Source organism: Neltuma alba, unplaced genomic scaffold (genome assembly GCF_004799145.2).
Source record: "Neltuma alba isolate B1F8T4 unplaced genomic scaffold, ASM479914v2 tig00002436_pilon, whole genome shotgun sequence".
Lineage (NCBI taxonomy): Eukaryota > Viridiplantae > Streptophyta > Magnoliopsida > Fabales > Fabaceae > Neltuma > Neltuma alba.
In genome coordinates, this window is record NW_021632861.1 from 47,679 (window position 1) to 73,644 (window position 25,966).

The 25,966-nt window shown below is 33.7% G+C and overlaps 3 protein-coding genes across 5 annotated transcripts; all 3 read right to left on the reverse strand.

The window, feature by feature from the left end:
* Positions 1-2,440: 2,440 nt before the first annotated feature.
* Positions 2,441-5,811, reverse strand: LOC114727368 (U-box domain-containing protein 35). The gene is made up of 5 exons (XM_028914078.1): positions 5,306-5,811; positions 3,522-3,646; positions 3,315-3,430; positions 2,604-2,854; positions 2,441-2,499 (listed from the first exon to the last, which is right to left on the reverse strand). Exons 1-5 carry the CDS (start codon positions 5,640-5,642, stop codon positions 2,441-2,443), a joined length of 888 nt encoding a protein of 295 aa, XP_028769911.1. The 5' UTR covers positions 5,643-5,811.
* Positions 5,812-15,986: 10,175 nt separating this feature from the next.
* LOC114727287 (WEB family protein At1g12150-like) lies at positions 15,987-18,595 on the reverse strand. 3 transcript variants are annotated; one of them, XM_028914001.1, is made up of 3 exons: positions 18,437-18,595; positions 18,114-18,307; positions 15,987-17,876 (listed from the first exon to the last, which is right to left on the reverse strand). In XM_028914001.1, the coding sequence occupies exons 2-3, from the start codon at positions 18,282-18,284 to the stop codon at positions 16,299-16,301; spliced, it is 1,749 nt and encodes a 582-aa protein (XP_028769834.1). In that variant the 5' UTR covers positions 18,285-18,307; positions 18,437-18,595; the 3' UTR covers positions 15,987-16,298. The 3 variants fall into 3 exon arrangements, with proteins under 3 accessions (XP_028769834.1, XP_028769824.1, XP_028769829.1); XM_028913991.1 differs by having other exon boundaries at positions 18,114-18,327; XM_028913996.1 differs by lacking the exon at positions 18,437-18,595 and having other exon boundaries at positions 18,114-18,416.
* Positions 18,596-19,619: 1,024 nt separating this feature from the next.
* LOC114727311 (probable acetyl-CoA acetyltransferase, cytosolic 2) lies at positions 19,620-25,156 on the reverse strand. Its single transcript, XM_028914008.1, has 14 exons — positions 24,997-25,156; positions 24,667-24,765; positions 24,070-24,243; positions 23,856-23,961; positions 23,349-23,487; positions 22,969-23,046; positions 22,814-22,879; positions 22,470-22,555; positions 21,980-22,079; positions 21,788-21,898; positions 21,358-21,399; positions 21,123-21,209; positions 20,136-20,221; positions 19,620-19,759 (listed from the first exon to the last, which is right to left on the reverse strand). The coding sequence occupies exons 1-14, from the start codon at positions 25,028-25,030 to the stop codon at positions 19,726-19,728; spliced, it is 1,242 nt and encodes a 413-aa protein (XP_028769841.1). The 5' UTR covers positions 25,031-25,156; the 3' UTR covers positions 19,620-19,725.
* Positions 25,157-25,966: the final 810 nt, after the last annotated feature.

Below are 25,966 nucleotides of genomic sequence, written 5' to 3' on the forward strand. Positions count from 1 at the left end.
CCTTTTTGGCTTGTGATAATTAATCATCATTAATAATCTAAGTCAAGTCACGCTTAATTGATTACATCACCGCTTAAATATAAACTAATTTAATTTTGTGATGCTTGCGTTTTTCTTGTCTGTGCACTTCACACAAGCTCTCGTCATTTTATATACACAATTTTTCCCGTTTTGTTTACGTTTTAGCATTCCTCAACATTGAGAGAACAGAAATGTCCAATTAATTATTGAAAATGGTTGCTAATTTTCAAAAATAAAATATAAATATATTAATAAAGAAATAAGAAGCATTTTTTAATGTGCTTAGAAAAAATTATAAATGGTGCTTGTATCTAATATAATTACACACACGCAAACACACATTTCTGACTCTCTCTTTTTTTTTTTTTTGGTTTTTTGGCCTGACTTTTTGGTGCACATAAATTGCATAGGGGGTTGATTTGATATGTTTGGCATATGAATAATATCATGATTTGAGATATTTAAATTATATTATAAGCGGTGTATTTTTATTGATTTCTACCATAATTTAAACTTGAATTAAATAAATATTAACTTATAAGTGTTTTTTTGGGGGGGCGGAATTTCAATCATTAGGTGGTTCTATCAAAATAATGTTAGAGGGCAGTGCTTAAACTGAATTACTTTGAGGATCAGAGGTGTTTGGATGTCCTAAAAATATTTTTACATAAATCGAGATAATTTTTTTTTCCACATGCTCACTTCAAACTTTATAGAATTACTTTTAAGATCACAGTTTTGTTTTTTCTCAAATAGCCTTTAAAGTGTAATCAGTCTTAATCATTCTTCTAATAATATATATAAATCAAGACAGAAGGTTAATTAAGTGGTAAATCACGTATATTATATATTAAAATATTGGTATCTGGGCCACGAAAGGGGATCGTAAGCAAATTCTAAGGAAATCATCTGCATTTCTTAATTTTTTTAAAAAATTTTTTTTGGCATATGGAGCCAATTCTTTGATGAAATTTCGTTATTTGTATACCTTTATTATCGGCTTAATATCTTAGAACTCAACTTCTGGCCCCAAGAAAAGGCTTTATTAACCTTGACATTTTTAATTATTTAAGCCTTATGTGGTTGGTTTTCCTTTATTTCTACTAAAGCCGAATTTATTATTGGAAAAATTGCAATAAGGTCTCATTTAAGAGAATTAAATACAAAAAAAATCTCTTGAACTTATCAAATTATTCTGAAGTTCCAAGATACCTCATTACAAAAGATTTTATTTGTTTAATTACCAATTTTTTTTTTAAAGTATACAGTGACAACTGAAAGAGTAGTCATTAACAAATTAAGATATAATAATTGATAGTTATCGTGGCAAGTATTAACAACACTTTTTCTTAACGCTTCACAAAAATATAATGTATGAGTTGTTAATAGTTGCCGTGATTATTGTTAATCATTATGCTTTAAGTTGTTAACAATTACACTTTTAGTTGTCAATGCATGCTTTTAAAAAAACATAAGAACAATTTGATAACTAAACAAATAAAATTTATCACATGAGGTCCCCTGAGACTTCAGATTAATTTGATGATTTCAAGAAATATTTTTGTATTTTATTCTTTTGGATGAGACCTTATTGCAATTTTTCTTTTATTATTTGATCATTAGTATCATATTTTTCTTTTTGGGGAGAAAATAGAGATAAGATATATATGAAGCTGACTTTTAATTTATTTGGAAAACATTTTTGATTATTTTGGTTCATTTCTTTTTCGGCTTATGAATTAAGGTATCTAATGTCTTCCCTTTGTAATGCTACAACACAGTACACATTGGCAAAAAAATACAAGTACACGTGCGAGAAGAGTCTGCCACCTACCATTGTTACATAATGCTCTATGCAGATTAATCGGTTACTTGGGTACTTGATAATAAAATTTTAAAATGTGCTAGATATCAGGTGATCCAAAAATTTATTTAAAAAAATAATAACAAAGTACACGAGAAAAAATGAACCATGAAATCTTAGAGCTATATATTACTACTTCTTATCATTAATATAAAATATACATATATAACTAATTTAAAAATAGTAAGAAAATTAGTTAAGTTAATTATTTATAATAAAGGTGTGTTACTTCTTTAAACTATTCTCTTTAATTATGTGTATTGAAAGTATTTTTGATGGGAACTCTTCACAATCAAATATGGATATTTTGGATAAAAATTATAAATTTGAGAGACTAAGTAGATTCAGGTGTTATATTTAGAATTAAATTTAACTCTTAACTAGTTCTTATATCAATCACCTAAGGCAATACATATAGAAGAGAAACATGCTTTGAAGCTTGAAAGCATAAATATTGAAACCAAAACACAAACACATAAAATCAGAGACAGAACGAACACAGCAAAATTTGAACCTTTTACTTATAAATTTAATCAAAGTGATTCATCATGTCTATTACAAGTATCCGACAGGAACGTTGATCAATACTGATATAAATCCTTGTGTTTTGACGCCTGATAAATTTCACACAGTTCAATAGTTAAAAAGCTTAAACTAGACTAAATTAATTACATGAATAATTAATATAGTCATTTAAACATGGGTTTAAAACAAATACAAGAAACTGGACCATTGTGATGATCCTCTTCTTTCATTGGCATGGACGTCCGAATGTGATTATCATTATTATTATTGCTGTCAGCCATGGCTGCACGAGGGGAAGGAGCAAGAGGAGAAGGAGACATCATGGTCAACATTTGTTGGTTGACTTCTTTGCCTTCACTTATAATTCTGACCCTGCAACTTTCTGGTGCATTCTGCAGAATCTGATCTGCTATCCCATTATTCCCTCTCTTCGATTTTGATTTTCTGCTCATCCAAGAATATAAACAACACCAAAATCCTTTCAACTTAAGCCATGAAAACAGGTATAAATTTTTTAAGAAGCACGTCATTTGAAATCCAAAGATCTCCCAATGAGCATTTAAAGCCGCTGTGGCTCAAAACAAAGACTTTTGGTTAAACTAGCACAATCCCCTTACTAGCTCAACTATGCCCTTGCACGTAAAAAGTAGCACGATTTAAGGTATTTTTAGGAGCAAAAGTTTAAAAGGAAAGCTCATCCAGGGTAGGAGAGCCTCTTAAACTTGTATAAATTAAATCACTCTTGTTAAGTTTTCGAGTGTGAGATTTAAAACATGTATACTTCTAGACACCTATGAACCATAATCTAAAGTATAAATTTACTCTGGTTCTAAATATAAGATTTAATTTATACTACGATTTGCATTATAAATTAGATCATATATTTAGGGCAGTATATGCATACCTTAGATTGGATTTGTTGGTTCCAATAACGAGCTTTCCTACGTGAAGAATGGGGACGAGTTCCAGGATTGCCTTGGCCACCGTGTCACTCTCAATTAAAATGGTCTCTGCCTTGACCTGTTAATTAATTAATTAATTAGATCAACAAATTAATTAAAATCTCTCTTTGAAATTAGTTAACTACTTGACAAAAAAAACAAGCAAGAACCTGGGAAGAAGAGCATAATTGGAGGAACTTGGAAAGAAGCTGTCGTCTCTTGGCACGTTCTTGAGCCTCATAGCTCTCAATCTGCTCTGCACTCACTTGGTTTTTTGGAACCATACCTATTCCCACTGTGGATCACATCATTAATCTCATCAATGAGGCAGTAACATTAGTGAAAAACACTAATTTAATTATAGTAATTAAGTTTATGAAATTGCATCTAATTCTTGCTATGCATTTATTATAAAAGCAAAAATACATCCTTGTATAAATTAAAGAGATAAAAAATTTTAAAAAGTGACTTCTTAGAGATTGAACATGTCTTTTAATTTGTTACTGAAATACAAAAATAACTTCTACAAAGTTGCCACCATAAACTGATTAAATACTATATATCAAAATCACAATAATAAGCAAAAAAGAAATTTAAAATGTGTTTTTCATTCTTTACACAGTAATTAAACATCCCCTAACATAGCCAGATTCATAAGAAAATTCTAATGTCAAACATGCTGATTAATGCCTTTGACCTTAAACTTCACATTTTTCTTTGTAATTATTGTACTAAGTGCGGCGCAAGCTTTAGCAGAATCAAAATTTTCAGCAGCAGTTTCTACTAAACGCATAAATATAATTTCTGCTCCACCTCCAAAATTTTTCCATCTATCTTTCTATAAAGGAAAATCGATTTAGCAATTTAAAAAGAGAGGTAACGATTTATTTTTAAAAGAAAAGGCTTATAAAAATACTCATAAATAAAATTAATAAAATCTTGATATGATTGAAACTTTCACCTCCCAAGCTAAGCCAATTATAATCCTTATCATTAATAAATTTCTATGGACTCAATAGGAGTGAAGGAGATTAAATTTCAACGGACTTAAAAAAAGTCTAACACCCGACGGTGATGAAGAGATCAAGTTTCTATGGGGGTAGGCCCTCGCTTTGACAAAATGTGCACTCAACTACCACAAACAAACAAGACAGCCTTGTAACCAATGGGGTTGGGTTTAAACAAAAGGGACTAGTTCCTTACAATATGACGAATCAATATTCGAATTCCTACTGGGAGAGATACTTATATTTAGTACCTGACAGTGTCTCGAATAGGATTACTTCTAATAAGAAGATACCTATGCTTTAAACAAAACAAAAAAAAGCCAGCCAGCCTCGTAGGCAGCTGCCAATCACATACAGAGAACAAAAATACATGTTTCCTTGCCAAATCTTGATCGGCGGTGCGGGAATCCCTATGAGGGAAAATCACAGTAATTTAACTAGAATTACATAAAAGTCCTAATAAAAAAATTAATTCCTGATAAATCTCTTAAAATTGAGTTATTGTTAATAAGTCGCCTGAAAAATACTTGTGCAAAGAACAGATAGAAGAATAAGTTGTAATTAATCAATTTGACTAATATGGATGATTTGTAGGTCCTTCTCCAATATTTGTAGGTCAAATTGAGAAATTTATAACTTACTAATATATTTGCAAGCACAACTTTTTCAAGTAACCTATTGATAATAACACAATTTTAACGAACTTATTAATAATTAATTTCATTGCTTGAGACCTTTCTATAATTTTTTTCGGTCTAATAGTAAAAACAAAAAAAATTTAGGGCCGTATGATGTGTTTGTTAATAGTTATTTAAGCCCAAATTAAAACAAATTAAACAGATTATTATTTGAAGTAAATCTGAGGACACGAGAGTCCCGACAATTTTGCTCTAAATGAATAAATCTGAAAATGAATTAAAGTAAGAAAATTCAAAATTGTGGCTCACATGGATTAGGAATGTGTTTGATCTCAGGGAAGACGTGGATGAGATAGACCATGGTGGAAGGAGAAGTTATCAGGTGCTTGAGGGTCCACGAAAGAGCCTCCATGCTCGTCTCGCTCTTCCCCACTCCCACGTACACAGTGTCTTCTTCTTCGACCCCCACCGCTGCCGCCGCCCATGACCCACCGTGGCTCTCCTGCACCTCCGACGACCTCTCTTCCTCTATCTCCCACAGGCCTTCGCCGCCGCCGACCCGGGCGTTCTTATCGTCGTGGTCGTGATCCATGGCTTCGTCAGAATACTGACAGCACTGAATTGGCTCACTTAATATTACCGACATAACAACAACATATATATATGTATGGATCTTTGTGAAGTGGTCTTTTGGTTCTTATGGTCTGAGATGGTCGGTTCTAGCTTTCTCTCTCCACATATGATGAAGAAGAAGGTAACGGAATCAGACAGCGGGCTTTCTGTTGAAGCTGTGGGAATGAGAGAGAAAACACAGCAGATTTTGAGACATGTTAAGGAGCACGGCGCCGGTTTGAAAAGAACATCATCCCTCCATCTTTGTTTTAAGTTTTACATAACTAATTCACAAACAATTAATTAAAATTAGTTAAAAATAATAAATAGGCTAAACATATATTTTTGTTTATAAATATACCTTTATAATAATTAAGAAAAAGAATGAAAGAGAATGTATAGAAAAATATGATAAGAGAGATTATGACAAATGAGATGGAATAAGACATTACGGGAAAAATTGAAAAAAATGCATTGAATATTAAGATAAATATTAAATTGAAACTTATAAAATGACTACACCCATTCTCAAATTTGAAGCTTATTATAAATCTGCCTTATATAGATATAGTATAGTTTATTCATTTTCATTATAGATTTTGGGCATGAATAACAGCTTTTCATTTTTTTAATTATAAATTATGAAATATTAAATAAATATGTAAGTAGTGTTTTATTTGGACTTATGTAAAATTGCTTATAAGCACTTAACAAACGCAGATACAAACAACCACGAGAAATTGAGTTAGATAAATTAATAAAATTAATTAAAACTATTTTTATAAAATATTGAAATTATTTTTAATAGACATTATTAGTTGAAAATTTTATTAATTAACCAGAAGAAAAGAATAGAGATAAATTATATTCGGGATATATACAGTCAACAGTAGCTATTTTGAATGGCGTGCCTTTCATTAGATAAGATCGACTCTTTTCCTTTTTTTTTTCCTTCAAATTATTCGGTATTTTCAAATTAAATTCCAAGTATAGAAAATTATATTCTTTTAATTTTTCATGTCAATGAATTTGAAATAAAAACTTTATATCTAGACTTTAATGGTTAGAACTTTATATTTTTTTTCTAAATTAACAAGTAAGATTTAAAGTTCAAATTTTATTAATTTGAAAATTTTAAATTAGAAATCTAAATAAATACTGCGAATTTTTAATTTTATATTGTAGAAATACAAATGGTTCGACCTTCAAGAAATTATGGTCAGCGACGCACATCATGCAAAATTATTGGTACCTAAAGTATTTTAAAATAAAAATATCTCATCTCACAAATTTATAAGTTCCTTATCCTTTTGTATGAATTTATTTGCAATTTTTTTATGATTTTTCCCGAAGCAATTTTTTATGTTTGAATTTACAAATTTCAAAACCTTGTCTTTGACCATATTTTTAGTATTAAATATTTTTGTAAACTTTTCCAAATATTACTATTCTAAATTAGGCATTCTTTTTTGTATCAGAGCTTAATTTGAAGTACCTGTCCACATATACAACCCACACTACTATCATAATTTGAACTAATCTCAAGTGATTACACGCATTGCATGTAAATAAGCTGACTGTAGTTAGTGAATGATAAGATTTGTTATAAATTTAACATGTTATATTAATATTGATAACTTAATATGGGACAAAGATGTGCCTTCATCCATGAAATATTCTTTTATGTGTATATGATACCATAACATTTACTTAAATGCAACATTCTTAAATGGAGTGAAAATATCATAGCTACCATTACCTATATTTAATGTTCATTACTTAATGTCATAGCTACTATTACCTATATTTATTGTTTATTACTTTATGTGGTGCAGCCTGCTTGGTGTCTAGACATTTGTCACAACCTTCAGCTATATTATACTTAATAAACATGACATTTTTTATTCATCTAAAAAAGTTCATGGGAACTACTTAAAAAAATTTTTATGATATCAGATAAACACAAAAAAAAAAAACCATAAACTTCGACTTTTGGTGTTGTCTTGAGAGAGGAGGATATACACGTACGGTAATACTACCTCTGGTCCTAATTATAAGAGCCAGTTGACTAATTTAAGAAAATTAAGAAAAGAAGTTAAGTTAGTTATTTATAATAAATAGGTATTGTCTTTCCTAAAATATCCTTACTAATCAAGTATGTTGGCTAAAACTATAATTATTAGAAGGACTATTTTGGAAAAAATTGAGTAAATATGAGAGACAAAATGGATTGGGATCTTATATTTAGGTCCAACACAAAAGTCAAATGGGGTCTTATATTAAGGACCGAAAGTAGTATAATACAGCAAATTATGTCGAGCTTACGGCCCTGCACTTGTTCCCCCCTCCCCCAAAAATCAAGGACAAACACATAAAAAAACTCATATTGAAAAATATGGCAAAGCGGAAACTCAATTATATAGTTCAAAATTTCAAATTTATTGAGAATATTATAATTAAAATAATTAATATTAACTTGGACTATTCAAATTTCAAGAGACAGATAAACGAAAACATTGTTTTAGAGGAAAATACCATTAGAAAACAAGGGGAGTATAATTTAGAATTTATAACCAAGGTATTGATCATAAGTCAGCTCATTTTTTTACATTTGTAAAATACAAAGAAAACATATCCAACTATTTGCAACCGTGTATCTACATCATCATGCCATCGATCTTTGGAGGACTTAATAATTGTTCAAGACATTTTAAAATTATTCATTCTAAAATAAACTAGGTCAAACTTTCAGTAGGTTTCAGGCCAGGTCATTGTCGAATATGCGGGAATTATGCCTTCTCCTTTTTGTCACCTTGACTTTGGTTTTAAGTTTTAATGTTGAATAATAAAAGATATTATAATTAAACTGTAATATAGAGAGTGTTTAGAATTTGGATTAGCTTTTTAGAAATGATTTTAAGATATATGAAAAAGTATGTAAAATAAATTTTGTCTTGATTTAAGTAAAATTATTTTTAATTAATTATAAGGGGTATCCAAACTCTGTCGTGGTAGTAGTAATTCAGAGTTTGTCTCTGGCCTTTTTCTTAAAGACAAAACAAAGACAAAAGGCTTCATGGTATGGAGACAAAATGGCCACTACCTATTTTAGTGAATAATTCTGATATATAAATTCAGATAATTTTCTTCAATCTTCAGCAAGTCATCTACGTGGCGTTCTCGAGCGGTCCGGGCGGTTTAAGGCTTTTATGCGCGAAGAAACTGATGGAAGCACATGGGATTTGGGGTGCATTAGATATTATTTAACTTTCGAAAATGAAAGAGATGTTATGCTGTGGTCTTCCCTACGCGGAGCAAGCGTGAGTTTTATTTGTTTATTCAACATCTGGCCGTTTGGACTTTGCCCAGCTGCCTTTCTTCTCACACATTTTTTGGAATCAATTTCCCATTGATTTTTTCTTTTTCTTTTCTTTCTTTTGTATATGAATATCTCAATCTATTCAAATTCATCACTCCCACAACTTTAGTTTGAGAATTGGGAGTTTAATTTTTCTTTTAAACTAATGAGGTCCAACTTTGAATAGGTTTTGGGCTAACTCAAGGAAGACTAGGAGGAATTATGTCATCTCGATTTTATCTCAATGGTTTTAAGTTTGAAGTTTGAATAAAAGATATTATAAATTTATAATTAAACTGTAAGGTAGTACGTAATACTCTTTTTAGTTCTTATTATAGAGTATCATTTAGAAGCAACTTTTGTCCTAAATATGTAAGTTATTAATTAACTCATTAATTACTACTTTTCAATTTAATCTTTATTAATAATTACGGTTTAACGTTAAAAACTCATTGAATTTCGTGTTAATCTATTTACTACATTTATGTTGGGGCAGTCTTGAAAAAAAACTTGATATTACCTCCAGTCCTAATTATGAGAGCTAGTTGACTAATTTAAGAAAATTAAAAAAAGAAGCAAAAATAGTTATTTGTAATAAATATGTGTTGTCTTTCCTAAAATATCCTTACTAATTAAGTATGTTGGCTATAACTACCATTGTTGGAAGGACTATCTTGGATAAAAAATATAAATGAAAGATAAAGTGGATTGGGGTCTTATATTTAAAACCAAAATAAAAATCAAAGAAGTCTTATATTAAGAACCGGAAGTAGTGTTTGATAAAACCAGATGGACCATTGATAATGGTTTTTACCCGTTTTCTTGTCATGAGACACGGTCTCTTAATGTCGCTGTGGAATCCAACATTCACCCACACTATACAGGTGCGGGGATGAAAATCTTAATTTTAGAGGTGTTGTTGTGGGATTTGGGTTCAACGCTATCTTTAAAAATTATAATATATTAGTTTGCTATAGGCCATAAAATAATAGGGGTAAATTGTGCAAAACCCTATTCATCTTCCACATCTGCGTGGAATTTAGAGGATTTTATTTTTCTTTTAACGATGAAATGGTATCTTCTGGGGGTGTTCTCTATTGGAGGGGTTAGAGCCTATAAGTTTGTCTTGGCAAAGGAGTGAGAAGATTATTGTGAGTTACTAATTGCCTGTAATACGGAAACCCTAGAATTTTCTTTAATATTGTTGCCCAATATATATAGAGTCTCATATGGTGGACAGGTTGATTATTTATGAGGATATATAGGGTTGGACTCTTAATATACGCTAGAAAGTCAGACTTCTATAATGTTCAACTATGGCTTCTTGATCAAGAAATGGCGATGGATCAATAAACATATGGCCTGAGAATAGCAGCAGACTCCTCTGATCAAGGAATTATCTCCGCTGGAAAAGGCAATAAATTCTCGATTATACACAACCACAAGGAAAGCCTTTGTACGAGCTTGCAGTGAAAGAGGCAGGATTATGTTCATTTTCATTAAATCTGTCATTTCTTAAAGGATGGTTTACTTTTTTAGCTTTCTTGGTTCTCTTGCATTTCTTTCGTTGAATGTAGACCATGTCATTGTTGTAAAGCTCAATTGGCCTATCCTATTGAATGAAAAGTGTTCGCAATGACAGACTGAATCTTTTTCAACAGTTATTATTATTGTTATTTTTTGTTTTTTTTTTGCCGTCCCTCTTTAATAGTTGGTTTTTGGGTTATAATGCAAGCTACTGAATAAAAGCCTTCTTACCGCATGATTAAAGTTGAAATGAGTTAACAGGAGAGGGGGAGCATCATAGGTCTAATGAGTACAAATGACCATATATAATGAGGATACGCCTGATGAAGAGGTTAGCATTTGTACTTTGCCTCCCCTTTGGCTGCATCCTTTTGCCTAAAATATAATTGACCTTAAATGGATTCTTCTTTTTTTTTTTTTCCCCAAGACAAAGCATATAGTTAATTTACACCGCGTTTATAAAGTTGCAAGTTCCTTCCAAATTAAATTAGCCACCCACGAAGTGCTGATATTTTAATTATGTCGACACTTGTTTATCGTGTTGTACCACAGATTCATGTCAATATGGATCCATCCATGTTATGTTGCGTAACTAGGACAAGCTTTGGCGCTAGATCGATGTTCAAGGATCGTGTTTTGTTATTCTTCTATTAGCCATGCAATGCTAGTTCGGTGGCTCTATATTGCCAGTATAATGGTCAATCGTGTGGTTGCAGTTTCTATTCAAAACATTCCTTCCTAACCTTTCTAGTCGGTTTGTCTTGTACATTCTGTATTCTTTATTGGCCGCAATGAAATCTGGCTCAAATAATTTAAACCGAAATTAAACCAGCATCTACCTTTAATTTTTCTTTCTGGCTACAGAGGGGTAGTATGGTCTTTTAACAATATTAAGAAATTTCTAATAAAACCTATTCGTCTGATTTGTTAAAAGTTTAGGTCTAAATTGGAATTGTGATATTTCAACTTGATTTAATTGGAATTCTTCCTTGTAATAAAAGCTCTCCCATAAGTGGAATGTGTATTCAATCTCACTTATGCTCGTCAGGTTTGTTCTCCTAATTCAAGGGGGAAAAAAATCAAATCAGAACAAGTTTTCTCTAACTTATTTGTCCATGAATTCATATTTATCTACCAATACCATATTTTTAATGATGTTTTTATATAATGAATAAATTGGATTTAATTCATTGAGAAACCAGCATAATATCTCACATGATTTTGAAAACTGTTTTAAAAATTTAATTTTCTCATATATTGTATATGAGTGTACTACATCATTTTTCTTTTTGCTGTATGCATTTCTTTTTAAATACATAGACTATATTCAGTTTGTAAGTACAGAGGATGCAAGCTGTACTATTTACTGCTTCGCAAGTTCCGTTGGACGTTACCTTAAAAAAATCATGTTAAGTAGTTGTGAGCTTATGAGCTTTTCTTTCTAGAAATTCTAGTGGCTGGTGTGTCACAATGTTTTATTTGATTCTTATAGCTATTGCTCTTTGGAATCTGATATTTGGCACATTATGAATCTGGAAAAGGGCAGACTGAAGTCTCAAATTCTCTTTATTGAATGGTTTGATGAAGCATATATATAATCTTTTCTAATGTTCCTTACTGTTCGTTCATTGATTCACTCCTGTTCAGTTTGTTTATCTGATGGCTTCACTCTATAGTTCATGCATTTAACTAAGTGTTCTTTTGTATAGTTCATTTGAATTTAATTAACTTGCAGAGTTGGCATCTCTCCCACTCTTGTGTAGAAATGTTGGTTTTGGATTGGCTATAGAAATATATATTCAAATACCAACGAGAGTTGAGTCTAGTAGAAGAGACTAATCCCTTACTATGTAACAAACTTGAATCCTTGCTCAGTAGGAAGATATCTGTGCTTAGCGGAAGAAAAAAAGAAACATTCAAATAGTTTGAAAGAATTTTCTTTTTTCATATAGCTATCTGACTGGATCATATTTGAGGATTGTTAAGCCCAATTGGGAGTAGTCTTGAAAGTGTTTTCTTACGTTCGCATGGACTCAAACTTGAAACCTTGTGTTTAAACACTCAAAACCCATTTCATTATGGTCAATGCCTGTTTGGCTCGTTTGTAAGAGGGATACTTTCGATATGTTCTTTTATTTTCATTTTCAATTTTATGAACTAAAGTCATGAATTGTGAAGCACAGTGTAAATAGGAGCTGGTCATGGCCAGTTTGGTGGATGGTTTTAATGGAAGACAATGAAAATTTTACTTTCTGCTCTTCAATTTTCTTGAGATTTGCAAGATTGTACATAAAAGATGCTTAAAATAGCAGCTTAAAGAATTGGATATTTTCCCTATATACCCTGTAAAAACTCGTCTTTTAAAGACTATAGGGATTGGAAAAAACTAAGTTTCACAATGGGCATTCATACATATAATGATCAAAATAGAAGTGTTTCAGGGTCGTGTTCTTGAATTTTTGTTGCCAATGGATACAAGGCTTTCCACATAATTAAAAATACCAATAACCTGGCCATATCTGCCAGCAATAGGAAACTTGTGGAGTTTATTATTTGAGATCGAAAAGATATATACCAAATTCTTCTTGATACACGCCACTTATAGAAACAGCTTCATTCCTCCAAATAGGATACAAGGGGGAGGAAGCAGCCCTGCCAATAAACTTGATAAACTTGGTACCATTCCATCTCTGCCCAGATCCTCCACCTGATGTAGCCTCCTCCTCCTCCTCCGTTATCCACAATTTAGTGTTAGAAAGCAAAGCAAGTTTGTTCTCATACGTGGTGATAGGCCCTTGGTTCACAGGGATTGGGATCAACCTAAACACTTCCTTTGCAGTGTCAAATGAAAGTATGAGTCTATTATCATTCCCTCCGTTGATGTTGCTGTAGGCAAACTAATAAATAGCTTTGTTAGTGGCAGTAAATGAGTATCCAATTCTAGTATGACCTAAGTTGCCAAGTTCTACTTTCTTCCATGACTTTGTGGAAAACGAATACACCTCTACACGATGCTCTGGTGAATACAGAAGTTCATAAATTCTCACTATCTTGTAATTATTTACAACTATGTTAAACCCGAAGCCTTCACGGTAGAAACCACCACCATTAAAGTTATTGATAACCTTGGGTACGCGATGGACCTCTCTGGTGGCTGGATTCCACAAGATATGGTGTTAAAAGTCTTGTGTATAGTTTTAGTTGTTTATTTTTTTGGGTTTTAGTGGTTTTGGGCCTCAGCCCGTTAGGCCCATTTGATCTGTATATATGGATCCTCTCAGGTCCAGACTTCAGTTGTACAGTTCTTTCACACAATGGAATAATACATGATTTTTCCAGTTTATCCGCTGCTATTGCGTCTTCATAAGGGAATCAATTATTTCGACTTCAAGAAGACAGACGAGGCCATAGCTGGAACCAATGATGCCGACCTGAACAAAGGGAATAACATGGATGGAAGGTGCGTTCGGAGGAATAAGGGTTTTCTTGTCGGAATATTCCAGCAGACCAAACTGCAAATCGTAGGTGTCATGACGCCATTGGAGGAGAAGAGAAGGGCCACGATGATGAATTGAGTGGTGGAGGTGTTGTTTGATGAAGAGCTGGGTCTTGAAGAGATCGTTCCAACCTTTGCATACACATCGTAATCGGAGTAGAGATTTCACAGGAAGCCTTTTGAGAATGTTGACCATGATGTCGTGTGGAAGAAAGAATCCGCCTTCTTTCACTGTACTTGCCATCAGAAACTTCGAATATGAATTCGAAAAAGAGAGCGTCCTGGGGTTCTAGAGGTTGTACAAGGACACCATGAATATACCAAGTGATCTCAATATATATGTGCATATACAGTACCTCCGGTCTTATTTCATAAAATCCTGATTATATATTACAAACAAGATTTTATAATTAGAATTAGAGGAGTTAGTATATTATAATTATTGAATGAAGGAAAATCAAAAGAGAATCTTTGTTTTTTAACTTGTAAATCAGAAAGAGATATATCTATATCTTTTAGGTTGTTTAATCATAATCAACTATTTTGAATATATATGTATGTATGATTATTACTTACTAAATCGGCATACATATATAATAAATTTCATTTCATATAGATATTAAAATTAAATTGAATACCTTTTATCCTTCAAATTTCTTTTGATATTATGTTCTAGCACAATCATGATTATTATAGCATTGTTCAAATACTCAAGACAATCCCCTGCGAACATTTATATCCCAGTCTTGTGGTGCTTACAAATTTGCCAACTACAAAAATATATTTTTATACAAATTAAAAAAAAATATCATTCTAGTACAATCATAATTATTCTTTTCTTGAGGTTAGCATCATCAAATCGAATGGCTAGCAAAAAAAATATAAAATCAAATTATGAAGCTAATGGCATTGTACGTAATAGAAGCTCTCGCAGTATAAATTCAATTTCTCTTATACTCATCAAGCAAGTTCTTCTAATTCAAGGGGAAAAAAATCAAATTGGACAACATATTCTCTAACATATTTGTCCATGAATTCATATTTTAGATCTTTTTTTTTTGGGGATAAAGTTTTAAATTCTTTGTATATCTCGCAAAAATAAAGTGTACTTCTATAAAAGTTTGATTTCAGAAAAATTATCCTAGAAATGCTTGCTCACCATATTTTTAATGATTTTTTATATAATGAATAAATTGGATTTAATTCATTGACAAACTAGCGTAATATCTTACATGATTTTGAAAACTATTTTAAAAATTTAATTATCTCATATATTTTATACCAATGCAGTGCATCTTTTTTTTTTTTTTTGCTGTATCACTTTTCAAATACATAGACTACTACATTCATTTTGTAAGTGTAGGCGGTACCATTTACTGCCTAGAAAGTTCCTTTGGACGTTACCTTAAAAACCCATGTTAAGTTGTTAGCTTATGAGCGTTGCCTAGAAATTCTGGTAACTGGTGTGTCACAATGTTTCGCTGATTTTTGTAGCTTCTGATTTCTAATGCTCTTTGGAATCTGGATATTTGGCACATTATGAGTCTGAAAAAGGGCTGATTCAAGTCTCAAATTCTCTTTGTTGAATTGTTTGATGAAGCATATTATCTTTTCTAATGTTCCTTACTTTTCATTCATTAATTCACTCATGTATTTAACCAAGTCTTCTTTTGTATAGTTCATTTGAATTTAACTTGCAAAGTTGGCATCTCTCCCACACTTCTGTAGATATCTTGGCTTTGGATTGGCTACAGAAATAGACATTCGGATACCATGCATTCCCACGGACTCGAATTTAAAACCTCATGTTTAAGCACTCAAAACCCCTTCCATTATGATCAACGTTTGTTGATTAGTTTGTAAGAGGGATATCTTCTATGTTCTGAATAGTTACCAGAATGCTTAATTTTTTTTCCATTTTCAATTTTACGAACTAAAATCATGAATTGTGAAGAACAGTGTAAATAGGAGCTGGTCATGGCCAGTTTGGTGGATGGTTTTAATGGAAGACAATGAACATTTTACTTTCTGCGCTTCAATTTTCTTGAGATTTGCAAGATTGTACATGAAAGATGCTTAAAATAGCAGCTAAAAGTATTGGAAGTTTTCCCTATATACCCTGTAAAAACTTGTCTTTTAAAAGACTATAGGGACTCCAAAAAACCAAGAAGTTTCACAATGAGCATTCATACATATCTACCCAAGATTTTTTGGTGTGCTTTTCCCCCAGGATTCTGATAAAGAGTTCCTGAATACAAATGGCCTTCCTTTTTCAAAGGGGTGATTGATTGTGTTGAAGAAATGGTCATTTAATAAGAATCCAAAGGTGCTGATTCAGCCGGCACCTTGTCTTGCTGGCGCAACCTCCTAAGTTCACCTTCAAGTGCCATTTTTGCAGAATCTGCCATCTCTGCATTCTTTAGAGCCATCTCTGTTGCTGCTTTTATTTCCTCAATTGCCTTCAGATTGGCTTCCAACTTCTTGTCTGCTTCACTTTGTCTTGCCTTGATTGCCACAACCTGAGTTATTGCAGCCAGCTCTGCCTTCTCCACAAGATCAGCACATTCCTTCACTTTCCCTGTCACTGACTCAAACTTATCAACAGATAGTTTGATCTTACCATGATCTTCTGAGTTTGTTACATCACTAACTTGATTCTTGTTGTTTCCTTGCATCTCAGACAAGATCTTCATCTCCTCAAGGGCTCTTTGCTCTGCTGCTTTCACTTCTTCGGCCTCTTTTAGCACAATCTCCAGCTTTGTTTCCAGTTCTTGAGCCAAAGCTCGCGCTTTCTCGGCTTCTTGCTTCAGATCGTGTGTTCTCTGGTTCATCTCTTCTGCATCCCTTTTTGCAGTTTCTGTTTCTTCTGTTAGCTTCTCTATTTTCATGCTTTGTTCATGAAATAATTTAGAAGCTTTTTCCAACTCCTCTATATTTGTTTCTCCCTTGCTCTTTTGAAGTTCATCTTTAATGTAACTGGCAAGAGCTTCTGATTTTTGTTCCTTGTCTTTCAAGATTCTTTGCTCAGTCTTCACATTTTCTAATTCATCCTTTAACAAAGCCACTAGGTTTCTCAGAGAGCTTTCTTCTTCAGCAACTTCTCCTAGTGTCTTTGTGGCTTCTTTGAGTTCTGAAGTTATAGCTTTTGCAGCTTCCATATCAGAAGCATGTTCCTTCTTCATCTGTTCTTGCAAAACTTCAATCTCTGCACTTGTTTCAGCAAGTTTAGCCTCAAGATCTTCTGTATTCAATTCTGGGTCATATTCCTTCATCAAAGATTCCATCTTTGCCTCTGCTTCTTCCTTACCATTCTTGTAAGAATCATATTGAGCTTCTCTCTCTGCCATGGCCTTTGCTTGTTCCTCTTGAGTCTGCAGAGATGCAAGCTTTAACTCCTCAACAGATGTTTTCATGGCTGCAATCTCATTCGAGAGCTCGCTGATCCTTTCTGAGTTCAACTTGGCTGAACGTTGAGCTTCTCCGGCTGTCTGAAACGCCGCCAGCTTCGCCTCTAAAGCCGCATCAAAATCTTGCCTGATCTTGGTCAGTTCTTGCTTGGCAGCATCAAGTTCTTTCACAGTGGTTGTGTATTCTTTTCTTGCATGCTCGAGTTCTAGCTTCCAAGCTTCAAAGCCCACTTCTTTCTGGGACTTGGCCCTTTCAAGCTGCTTGGCCTGATTCTTCACAGCTTCTGCAGCCTCCATGGCGGCTTCCTTGGATTCTCTAACATTTGTCAGCTTCGTTGTGAGATCTTGAAGCGTCACTTTTGCCTTCTCAAGCTCAGCAAGCGCTTTAGATTTTGTGGTCTCAGCACTCTCCAGCTGCTTCTTTATCTTGTTCAGTTCTCTCTGTGCCAACAGAAGCTGTGTCTCCTTTTCTAGTACATTCTGCAAATCATACAAAAGATGCTTTCAACAGCATTATTTTTTGCAAATGTGTCCTTTGAAAGGCCATGCAAAACAAGATTTCCTCGTATTGGCTTGAGAAATAAAAACCAATACCACGTCTCAAAGAATGCTACCACAAAGTTTGAAATGTGACATCATGGTATGAGAGAGTTTTAACGTTAAAATGTGTGGTTGATGATGAACATGGTTATGTTTCATAGAGGTTTTGATGCTTACCTCGGATGATCTTCTCCTGACAGAACGTTTTTCCTTGGAAACAGCAACTTCACCGAATAAACTGACAGCAGCTTTCACAGATTGAAATGGCGCCCTTGTGTCGATCTCTCCAACCTCTCCCCTCGGAGAACTCATGTCCTTCTGTGAATCCATTTTCCTGAAGTTTACCATTTTCTCTGCTTCTTCTTCTCCTCCTGAACACGATGATCTTTCTCTGCGTTACCCAAAAACGAAAGCAAAAAAAAAAACTGTCGCAAATGAGCCATGAAACACATAATACTATGAACAAAGGGCCGATCATCATCAAAATGATGACTAATTACCTTAAAGTTTGATGTTTCTGGAGAAAATGATGATGATGATTGAAGTGCAAGAAGCCAGATGATGAATTTTTTAAGGGAGGAAGATGGTTGGACCTTGAAAGAAACCCAGACAGAAAACACGCAGGTTTCTTTTATGTCCAACGTTTGGATTATGAGCGTGAGAGGCTTTAGGCCTTTGAAAAAAAGGAAGTCTCCAAAATATGACTGGTTTGTGAATCGGCTTTGCTATTTTAGCTTACGAGAACGCAGGTTTGTGGTGTGATTATAACAGTAAATGTTAACCGTACAGGGTAGCAAGATTATAGAAGATAAGAGAAAATAAGACATTATTTTCTCTCTCTGTAATTGAGAAATTCATGGAGGTATTTGTGGAGATGAAGGCAGATCTTTAACATGCCACGCTGGACATTTCATGGTGAAATTGGTTCAAAAATTTATATTATAGGCATGCTTGGCCTATAAAAGGAAAATATTTACTTTACTCTCAAACTAATATTATTATCGGGTTAATATGATTACGATTCGTATTTTGAGAAACATTATTTTTGTTTAAAAATTTAGACGAAGTCATGAATTTTTTTGTAAAGAAAAAAATTCAAATGATCATGATAAAATATAAATGGTAATACTATTGTGGGCTCAATATTTTAAGAGGATGAAAATAAACTTATACAAAAGATAAATATATCACTTTTAATTTTTAATAATAATAACTTAATGTGACATTTTTAAAGTGAGATTCTTGATTATTAATATCAGTGTCACTTTCGATATAAAATCCCTTTTTATAACATTAATAAAGAATATTAAATAAAGCTTGTACATTTACAGTCGTTGTTTTCACTTTTCAATTTGATGAAGTATAATTAATATACAACAATAAAAGATTTTATGTAACTTTGTTTTTGAAAAAAAATGAGATCTAATTATCTTACAGATATACTCCCTCAAAAAAAAAAAATAGTTCTAGTAATTAGATCTTTTGATATGTGGAAATATATACTACTTCTAATTTATTATTGTATATTTTCAGTTTTATCGTCATCCTCCTTTGGCTTCTCGTTTCATTTGCCTCTGATTATTATAATTTAAACTTGCAAATTTCACAAACAAATGTTTGTTTTATAAGAGAAGTCTCATTCTCATTCAATCACATTCACTAACCAATAATATCCCTACATCCTTAGAAGATAAATAAATAAATACAACACAATGCAACATGTAAATCAAAAGTATAGCCATTCTTTCTTCAACAGAATTACAATGCATTAATTATTCTCCAACCATCCTCATAATGAAGAAAGTCCAACCTTGGAAACTGGCCTGCAAAATGCAAAAAACTCCATAAGCTTTTCACATTTATTTGCAAAAGGAAAAGAGCATTAACATTTACTTAATTCCGAATTGCTAATAATCATTATACAAAATATCTAAACTGGTAATCATCTTTGCTTTCCTATAAAAGACTCAAATCTTTTCCCTCTCATTTGAGGTGTTTCATCGACAGCCAAAACCCACTTTAACTGTAAAGCTTTTCTATTAGGTAAATATTCATGAATAATATTACAATTTAACATAATCACTACACCAATAGAATTAAAAGAATTTCCCTTCTTCAGGACCTTATCTTAATATCTCTAATATCAACTCTGGAATTGAGTTGTCTTGCCAGATTTAAAAGGGGGGGAAAAAGGATTACATGTGCTCAAAGACGAGAGCAGACGCCCCTCCTCCTCCATTGCAGATAGCAGCAACCCCATACTTCCCCTTCTTTTGTCTCAGTACCTGCGTACATATGCTCAAATTTGAAAAATAATAATAACAACACTGTCCAAGGATAAGAGCTTTATTTCCAAATTCCATTTATGCTGCAGCTGTGAAGACCCAAAATTAGAGAATTCATAATAGCAGAAAGTTACTAATTAATTGTGAAAATGAGAGTTATAGACCATTAACTAAGAACTTTTAAATATAAAAGTATCATCAAGGACCATAGAAATACATTACTTTATGTGCTTCGTAAAATTACCACTCATATACCTTAAAATTACAACATGATCTTCAGCTATTATAGAACTGGTGTTTTTATGTATAGATAATAATAAATTTAAAACATCTTTTTAACATAAGGGATTATAGACGGTAATTTTTTTTTTTTTCAAATTACATGAATGGACAATTAGAAGTTCAACAAGTTACATAAGCTGCCGGTATAAAACACCAGCCTTATCATTCTCAGCTAGTTGAAGACACCATAACGGAGGTTGGTTGGTTGGTTGAACTATATATAGGAACTATCAATATTGCTCTGAGCAAACTTGGCTATAGCGCATTCATTGGCTTCCCTAACTGAAAGTTACTTCCCTGATCAATCAAATTTCTCCTTCATAATAGTTATCCTTCCTCTCGTTTCTGATCAGCACATTATATCCTCCGCACAATCTGTGAAAGTTTTAGTCCGCCCCCATCCCAACCGTTTACACATCATGATACCATAAGACCTCTGATTCCTCCATCAGTAATTCTAAGAAGCACCAATAGTAACTTATTTCTCTGGTCTTTTAGAGGAGTCTTAATTTTATTAAGGTCTTTAACTATCATTAATAAAACTTATGGTTCTCAAATGTTGTTTTTCCTTACTAATTAGTGAAGTATAGAAGAGGAGCAAATCGAGGTTAAGAATTACCCCTAACAGTGTTACTAAGATACGAGCTCCACTGCAGCCCAAGGGGTGTCCCAATGCTACAGCTCCACCATGCACGTTAACTTTCTCCTACGTTGAATTCAAAAGGCACAATCATCTATCAGATTTAAGCCAGTACCATATAAGGACGGGATAGAGAAAAAAAGAAGCAAGAAACAGCATATCAGCAGGCAAAAAAGATTTCATCCACCAAAAGAGCGGCAGTACCAACACTCACAGGATTAAGACCAAGAAGCTTTTGATTCGCAAGAACTACAACCTGCATAGAAAATGACAATGCAGTATGAGATGACTAAAATTTTCACTCATTTTATTTTGTAACAGTGTGATGATTATATGGGAATTAAGGTTTGTAATTTAGGGAATTGAGATAACATTTGGGATTTGATCAAATGCTTTTGGGCATAGGGTTCCATATCTAGTATCCTTGTAGGATGAGGACACCCATTCTTTTCAGATTTTATTTTGGCAGCTTATGAATAGGCATATCTAGTAAGTCATTGCCGATGGCCATTATTATAAAAACATTGAATTGATCTTGGAATTTTGAGGATTTATTTCCTTGTCTTTTACTCCCTTTCCTGTTCCAGTCAAGATTCGACAATACAGGTACAAAATCCTAAAATATGAGTAGAATGTATTCTTACAGAGAAGGCTTCGTTTATTTCATAATAATCAATTTGAGAAGCCTCCAAACCAGAATTTGATATGGCTTTTGGTATTGCGAGAGCCGGCGCAGTTGTGAATACCTCCGGTGCCTGCCAAGAGAACCTCACTTCAGCTTTGAGTTGTTCATTTTAATCAAGGCCAAGACAAGTTCCAATAACCAGTCATAGCACCTGAGCTGCATCTGCATATCCCTTTATCTTAGCTATTACTTGCAATCCAAGCTGAAGCACCTTCTCTCCGCTCACTAGCACTAATGCGGCAGCGCCATCACTGGTCAAGTCAATACATTAATTATCAATTAAAGAGCAAGCAGTTAAGAACTTTTATGATTACGATATCCTTAAATTACAGCATGGTGTACAATCAGCAGTCAAACTTCTTGCAATGAGGTAATGAGTTGTTCCCACAAAATTTACATGGGTATCAGTAGAAATCTGCATTGGAGCCAACCCATAAACCCGACTAGACTAATTACGCATAAGTTTTAGTCTATTACACTGAGGGCTGACACAGGCCATGTCACATGACAAGGGACCAGAATAACGATTGACTTCAGCTCTAGTTCTAGGCATAAACCTCACTGACCTAGTCAATAAGCAGGACTACTTCTGATATGCCAAGTATGCAGAGAGACGCATCATAAGGGAAGAGAAAGAGGACCTTATGCTAGAAGCATTGCCAGCAGTTACAGAACCCAGATCCTCCTTGAAGCTTGGCCTAAGCTTCTTTAGCTTTGCAGCATCAAACTAGAGACAATTAAACAGATTATGAGAGATATCAAGCAAAGTGCATAAATTCACATCGTATTCCAATTTGAAAGAATGTCATAAGGACCATGGATCAAGTAAATTCCAAATAAGGATTACCCTAAAGGCTTCTGTAGTTCAGAGCTAGCAAACTGTACTATTTATAAGTCATAAAAAGGGCAGTTCACCTCAAACTCCATGCAATGCAAGGGGAAACATGTTTACTTAGATGAAAATTTGTACGCCCTATCTATTTACCTTTCCCAAACATTCATCTTTATCAATAAAGGTGAAGGACTTCCCTCTTCCTGCAGAGACTTCAACCTGAAAGTGCAGATAGCGGCATCGAAACCACATCGAAACCATTGCATATTCTCAACAATGTAAAATGATTAGGAATTGGAAAATCAAACCGGAACTATCTCCCATGTAAAATGACCAGAATTTTGAGCAGAAATTGCTCTCCCGTAGCTTTCTATCGCATAAGAATCCTGAAAAGCAACACAGTGCGGTGGAATGGAACAGAAATATAAAACTTGGATTGCAAGACAAACAGATGTGAAAGTCGGGAGGACTAATGACATGTAAAATGGTGGTAAAACCAAAACAAAAAGGGACAACAACTGACAACGCCAAGCAACTAGATACCAACACAACAAGCAAAAAGGATGTTGATAGTAATTCAGGGCAAAACTAAATGACCTAGTGAAAATAATTAATAATATCGATAAAAAGAATGAGAGAATGAAATACATTAAAGAATTTTAAAATACAGTCCGCCAACGAGTAATACCTGCTCCTCTCTTGTTATGTCATGAAGATCAGCACATAGCTCAGCACAAACACCCATACCGAAGTCATTATAAACATCCCAAAGGCCATCCTTGATCATACCATCAACGATAGTATCATGCCCTACCCGAGATCCCTTCCTGTTTTAGACACAATATATACAGAACATGTTGAGATTATTAGCAACCAAACATGCAAACATGTTGAGATTATTAGCAACCAAACATGCAAACCAAGTCAAGATTTTCTGACGTGAGACTCAAGTTCCATACTTTGCTACTCGGTCCTAATATATACTTTTATTAACCAAATCTCCAAATTAACTTCTTGAAATACTACCAAGTGATTGATTAATTATAAAAGAAGCAAAATAAACATCAACCCAAAATAGCAGCAAAAATAATTCCTCCTGTTATCCCCAACATATTCTTTCAGCTCTCTAAAGCCAGAACTTTTTCCAAAGAGAAAATGTATCATTCTTTCAGTAATTTAAGAAAGAAAGGAAAACCTTGCTTGTACCATATACTTGGGTGCATTAGACATGCTTTCCATACCACCAACCACGACAACGTCATGAATGCCCGATTGTATTGTCAGCGCTGCAAGCATAGTAGCTGCAATGAAGAAAAAAATAAATAGAAACATGACTTCACCTCTCATTCACAACAATTCAAACTTAAATTAAAGTGAGATGATCTCTTAATATATAAAATAAAGCCTACCTTTTATACCTGCTGAACAAACTTTGTTAATAGTAGTGCAGATTACAGATGAAGGTATGCCCGCACCTAAGGCAGCCTGTCTGGCAGGGGCTTGCCCTAAATTTGCAGCGAGAACATTCCCAAAGAACACCTCTTGCACGAGTGATGGATCTACATTTGCTCTCTTGAGAGCAGCTGCAGTTTCAAACATGGAAACTAACATGAATCCATTGACCCACCAAACTTCAAGATACAAACAACATTATCCCGTACTAGTACAAATAGGAAGAGCTTTTATTGTTTCATTACGATGGAGTTTCTGATTGCTCGTTTTATTTCTATTTAGGTTGCTTTCTTTTTGGGTTAGACGTGTCCTCGCCATGTGAGGGTCTATGTTCAGCACATCTCCAAGTCGAAAGGATAACATTTTCTAAATGATGATAAAGCTGCACACTTATCGAACACAGGTGTCGACTGCCTGTTGTGGCAGTTCATGGTGATCACCAAACACAAATTTGTAGCTCAAATTATAGGGGGAAACATATTTTCCTGCTAAAATTTACTGAATTATACTCTCCCAGTGATGTGTTAAAAATAGAGTAAGTTCAGTAGTTTTACACTTAATTGCTATAGAACCAAGCTCCGTCGCTGAAATAGATGAAAGAGTGCCAAGGAAAGCACCGATTGGCGTCCGCGCGACACCAACAACACAGACATCTGTAATCAGATACACCCAGAAGACCCGAGCTCAGCAGAGGATGAATAATTAATAAAAAGACTTTAACTTGGGAAAACTATTGATATGAATTAGTTGTTTTTCTAATATGCAGTAGCTAACTACTTTAAGGGAATATACCAGCAAGCTAATTAAGTCCAAAAGATGTTGCTTATGAATTTATGTGATGATATGATATAGATAAATGATGATTCTGTCAAATCAAACCAAACCTCGTGGCTTTACAGAATCAGGGCCAGGAGACATTGAATCGTCGGGAAAGACCCTCAGATCAGAAAGGAGAAAGCTCTTGACAACAAAAGCATCAATGAATGATCATGATGTTAGAAGTGTGAGTAAAGACGAGGCTGGCAAAATTTGAGTACATGATAGAAAAAGGTAACTAAAGTAAGCTGATCAATAATCGAGAATAGCTACAATTGCCGACAAAACACAACTGGGGTCACGGTATTTCATAACTTCTTTTTTTGCTTTCTTCTTTCCTTACTCGGTCTTTACCTACAATATCCTGCTGGAGTTAGGATCCAAGTATACCTTTTACAGATAAGATTCAAGCATTGCATCACCGTCGTGGGACTACCTCCTTCCCCTAACGTCAACCTTTGTTGATAATTCCTTATTTTCTTTTCTTTTTTTTGGGTGGTAATTCCTTTCTTTCTTTTGATGTACCATACCTTGTCTTTTTTTTTTTTGCCAAAACAAGAGTCCATTTTATTAAAACTCAAACAAACAGATACACACGCTAATAGCCACTTAAGGTCCAAAGGAAAAATGCTCAAAAAGTCCTAGGAGTACAACCTACCACACAACTGAACCAAAACAAAAAAACAGCAACAAGAAAACAAAAACAGAAAGAAAACACCGAAATCAAACAGAAAGAACAAGCAAGGGAGCACAAGCCAAGAACAAATCAGCCAATACCACATTTCTCAAAGCTATCACATATTCCTGAAGCAGCAATACTGGTATCTAGGCTTCTACAAGAGGTGCGTTCATTAGCCTTGAATAATTCCCACCTTTCCAGGTCCACGGCCAAAGCCTTCTCCAGGAGGGGTGTTGGTTTATCAACCCACCCATAAGGGTACACTCCCTTTCTACAACTAACAGCAAGACAATCTGCTGCTTCATTACTCTTCCTTGAAACAAGAGTAATTTCTACACCACTCAAATCATTCAAGGCCT

Coding starts and splice junctions, on each gene's coding strand:
- LOC114727368 (XM_028914078.1), bottom strand. CDS start 5,642: ATGTCGGTAATATTAAGTGAGCCAATTCAGTGCTGTCAGTATTCTGAC. Junction 3,647..5,305: donor CAAACACATTCCTAATCCAT/GTGAGCCACAAT, acceptor TGTGATCCACAG/TGGGAATAGGTATGGTTCCA. Junction 2,500..2,603: donor TCACAATGGTCCAGTTTCTT/GTATTTGTTTTA, acceptor GAAATTTATCAG/GCGTCAAAACACAAGGATTT.
- LOC114727287 (XM_028914001.1), bottom strand. CDS start 18,284: ATGGTAAACTTCAGGAAAATGGATTCACAGAAGGACATGAGTTCTCCG. Junction 17,877..18,113: donor TCAGGAGAAGATCATCCGAG/GTAAGCATCAAA, acceptor TATGATTTGCAG/AATGTACTAGAAAAGGAGAC.
- LOC114727311 (XM_028914008.1), bottom strand. CDS start 25,030: ATGTCTCCTGGCCCTGATTCTGTAAAGCCACGAG. Junction 24,766..24,996: donor TGATTCTGTAAAGCCACGAG/GTTTGGTTTGAT, acceptor ATCTGATTACAG/ATGTCTGTGTTGTTGGTGTC. Junction 21,210..21,357: donor AGCTTCTTGGTCTTAATCCT/GTGAGTGTTGGT, acceptor AATTCAACGTAG/GAGAAAGTTAACGTGCATGG.